At 36.1% G+C, this 3,895-nt stretch overlaps 1 protein-coding gene across 1 annotated transcript in view; it reads left to right on the forward strand.

The window, feature by feature from the left end:
* The window catches only part of LOC106464645 (Down syndrome cell adhesion molecule-like protein Dscam2), a gene marked incomplete at its 3' end in the record, with an annotated part of 97,916 nt that extends 95,264 nt beyond the window's left edge, over positions 1 to 2,652 (forward strand). Inside the window, exons 11-14 of the mRNA XM_022392389.1 lie at positions 262 to 438; positions 1,066 to 1,213; positions 2,162 to 2,310; positions 2,521 to 2,652. Coding sequence (XP_022248097.1) covers positions 262 to 438; positions 1,066 to 1,213; positions 2,162 to 2,310; positions 2,521 to 2,652 — 606 coding nt within the window. The remainder of the gene's footprint in view (positions 1 to 261; positions 439 to 1,065; positions 1,214 to 2,161; positions 2,311 to 2,520) is intronic.
* Positions 2,653 to 3,895: the final 1,243 nt, after the last annotated feature.

Consider the following 3,895-nt stretch of genomic DNA (forward strand, 5'->3'; position numbering starts at 1 on the left):
TCTAACAGACAAAAACATCAAATTACTTATTTATACTGGTTAATCTAACAGACAAAAACATCAAATTACTTATGTATACTGGTTAATCTAACAGACAAAAACATCAAATTACTTAAAATGATGCAATATGTTGACCCCACTGCTAGGGAACAGCATGAAAACAACTCAGATTTAAAAATGTTGAATTCAAGCACTAACCTTTCGCACATATACAAATATAGTAATTTAATGAATAAAACGTTTTTGTCGCTGTTTATTCAGAAAAAGAATCTCCGCTGAATTTCAAACCAGTGGTCAGCAGTCCACATCTTCAAGTTTTTGAAAATGGGTCGCTGTCCATTCATAATGCCAGAGAGAGTGACGTAGGCTCCTACCTGTGTCAAGCAACCAATGGAATTGGACAAGGCCTTAGCAAGGTTATTAAACTACATGTAAAAAGTACGTGGTGTTATTTTTTACGAAAATTGAAATTCTGTTGTTCCCTTGCTAAAATTGAAATTTAATTTAAAACGTTTTGAGATAACGTCTGAAAGTGCCTGAATACATTCGTAAGTTTTTGAGCTTATTAAGTTCTCAGTATAAAAACTGCCTTTTCCTGCTTTATACATAACATAAAATATGTTAAACAACCAAAATTAAACTACTTTCATAAATATATCTTAAAAGTCAGTCACGTACATTTCTTTTGATGCATTTTAATTTCTCAGTTTTACTGTACAATAAATTAAAAAACAAAACATACAATTATTCTTTGCGTAAGATGATTCACATGTTTGATCGTTAACGTGGCCCCTTCCATTATATTCTGTCATATGTGTTGGACGAAGGAACAGTAACATACGACAGGAATTTAATTTATTTCTCGGTAAAAAGGTAATATCTATGTTCATTATATCACAGTCCAATCAAGATAGTGTCAGCACGAGAAAATTTATATGATGACCATTCTCTCAGCATATGCGCAACTTAGATAGTTTCTTGAAATATCGATCGAGTTTTAATGTTCTACTGTAGTTTTAAAACGTTGCACCAACTTCGATTCAATATAATTTAAACATATTACAGTTGCTGCTAACTTTGATACAAAGTTCATGGCTGAAATGGTTGAGAAAGGACATAATGTCAAATTAAAGTGTCATGCTCGAGGAGATCAACCTATCATGGTCATCTGGTTAAAAGAAAAACAAAACATCAACCTGCAGGAGGACCCAAGGTTAGTGCAGCAGGCTTTTACTTTCTTTAAAACGGGTTAAGTATTTGTTCACAGAAACTTTTAAAGTACATTCATAATAAACACTTGATATTTGTTAACTACAGAAGTTCAGTAACAGGAGACCCTAAGGTTTAGCTAAACGCGAAAGTAGCAAGGCGATTAAAGAATCTTCACTTCAGGTGCTAGTTTTGATTGTTGTACATGGCTTGATGGTGACTTTTTCTAAAGGAACAACTGGCTGTATTTATATTAATTACCACGGAGGAAATTTATAGCATACAATATCTCTATTTTTTAATATTCTGACAACTGGGAGCCCCCAGTGGTACAACGGTATGTCTGCGGACTCACAATGCTAGAAATCGAGTTTCGATACCCGTGGTTGACAGAGCATATATAGCTCATTGTGTAACTTTGTGCTTTACTTTAAACAGCTGGGAACAGAGGCTTTGTAATAAAAACGTGACGTTTTAGTTTCTCAGTTATTACGATTACCTTGCAGATTTCATGAGATATTTCTTGGTGTTATTTTTATCACGTAATATAATTTCAAGCTGTATTTCATCTCAATGAAACCTATGCTTGTTTTTGTATAGTTTCAAATTTCTCTTTATCTTGTTAATGCCGGATATGAACTAGTGGCGATAGTGCTGCCTTCTAGTTTTTAAATATTATATTAACACATTGCCACTGGATATCTTCATGAATAATTACATGAAGTCTTTTTGATAAACAATCTTTCTAACTTATAAATCGTGCTATTTAACAGGAATGGTATACAGCGGATTTACTTCATTTTTACAGTTGTTTTTCAATGAAGTATTTTGTGTTCTTTACTATTATTGGCAGTGGAAAGTACTGTAGGAACCTTCGTGCGTCTTATATACCAGCATACTTGTAATTCAGTTTTATGCTTTTAATACGTGTAATTTTTTTTTTATGTCTTAGATACAAGCTGTTAGAACCAGTGATGTCCTCTGGTGTTACTTCTGAGCTTCTTATCCGCCAAGCTGATAGACGAGACTCTGCCCTTTTCACTTGCATCGCTTCCAACGCCTATGGACAGGACGACACTAATATTCAGCTGATAGTACAAGGTTGTTGAGTTCAAGCTTTTTGTCTGTAAAGATTTTCTGAAACGTGCTTTCTTGAATAACAACGTTTATGATGCATAGCGCTGCTTTACACGTTAGATTCATTCGTATTATTTAGTACTATATCCAATCTTGCTGTAACCCTCATATCTTTTGTTGTTGTATACAAATCTCAATTATCTCATTTAATATAGTGTTTATTACCAATTTCAGAACCCCCTGATTCGCCTCAGAACCTACAAGTCTCCGATCGGTCAAGCCGCACTCTTACACTCAGATGGTCAGCATCATATAGCGGCAACAGTATTGTCACGGAATACTTAGTTCAGTATAAACACAAGTCTGGTAAGCCGATAAGCAGTGAGTTATAAGGAGAAAAACCTATAAATCCTGGTTGACTGCTTGGGTGCGAATGAAGAGGAGATAGATGAATAAATGCGATATGTGAAAGTTGATTGGCTGGCTGAGTGGGAGGTAGATGGGAGAGTGGATAATTGGGCAGGATGACTGTAAAACTTGTTTATTTTCTGGTGAGTTTCATGGGAATGGAACGTATATGGATTAATGGGTGAGTGAACAAGGTAACTGTAAACCCAGTTAACGTCTTTCATGAGTGGCAAGGGGAAGACAGGTAGATGGGTGAATGGGATGGGTTTCAAATTATTTAGCTCCCCAGGACGTGTTTCATGGGAAAAGACAGGCAGATAAGTGAATGAGATGGATTTGAGATTAGTTGGCTGCCTGGGACGAATTTCATTATAAAGGCAGGTAAATGGGAGAATGGGATGAATCTTATGAGAACGGAATGTAGATGAGTGAATGAGATGTGTTTGCGATTAGTCGGCTACTTGGAATGAGCTTCATCAGAAAGGCAGGTAAATAGGAGAATGGAATGGATTTTAGGAGTGTAGGTGAGTAAATGGAATGGGTTTGAGATTAGTTGGCTGCCTGAAATGAGCATCATCGGAAAGGCAGGTAAATGGGTGAATGAGAAGAGTTTAAGACTTACTGGTTTCAGAGCTAGGAAGGTTTAATAAGTGAATGAAGAGCTAGAAGAGTCTAAGACTAACTGGTATTCAAGGCTAGGAATGTTTAATAAGTGAATGGAGAGTTAGAAGAGTCTAAGACTAACTGGTATTCAAGGCTAGGATAGGTTTAATAAGTGAATGGAGAGCGTGGAAGAGTCTAAGACTAACTGGTATTCAAGGCTAGGAAGGTTTAATAAGTGAATGGAGAGCTAGAAGAGTCTAAGACTAACAGGTATTCAGAGCTAGAATAGGTTTAATAAGTGAATGGAGAGCGAGAAGAGTCTAAGACTAACTGGTATTCAAGGCTAGGAAGGTTTAATAAGTGAATGGAGAGCTAGAAGAGTCTAAGACTAACAGGTATTCAGAGCTAGAATAGGTTTAATAAGTGAATGGAGAGCGAGAAGAGTCTAAGACTAACTGGTATTCAAGGCTAGGATAGGTTTAATAAGTGAATGGAGAGCGTGAAGAGTCTAAGACTAACTGGTATTCAAGGCTAGGAAGGTTTAATAAGGGAATGGAGAGCTAGAAGAGTCTAAGACTAACAGGTATTCAGAGCTAGA

The sequence above is a fragment of the Limulus polyphemus genome, unplaced genomic scaffold, assembly GCF_000517525.1.
Source record: "Limulus polyphemus unplaced genomic scaffold, Limulus_polyphemus-2.1.2 Scaffold1708, whole genome shotgun sequence".
In the NCBI taxonomy this organism is placed as follows: Eukaryota; Metazoa; Arthropoda; class Merostomata; order Xiphosura; family Limulidae; genus Limulus; species Limulus polyphemus.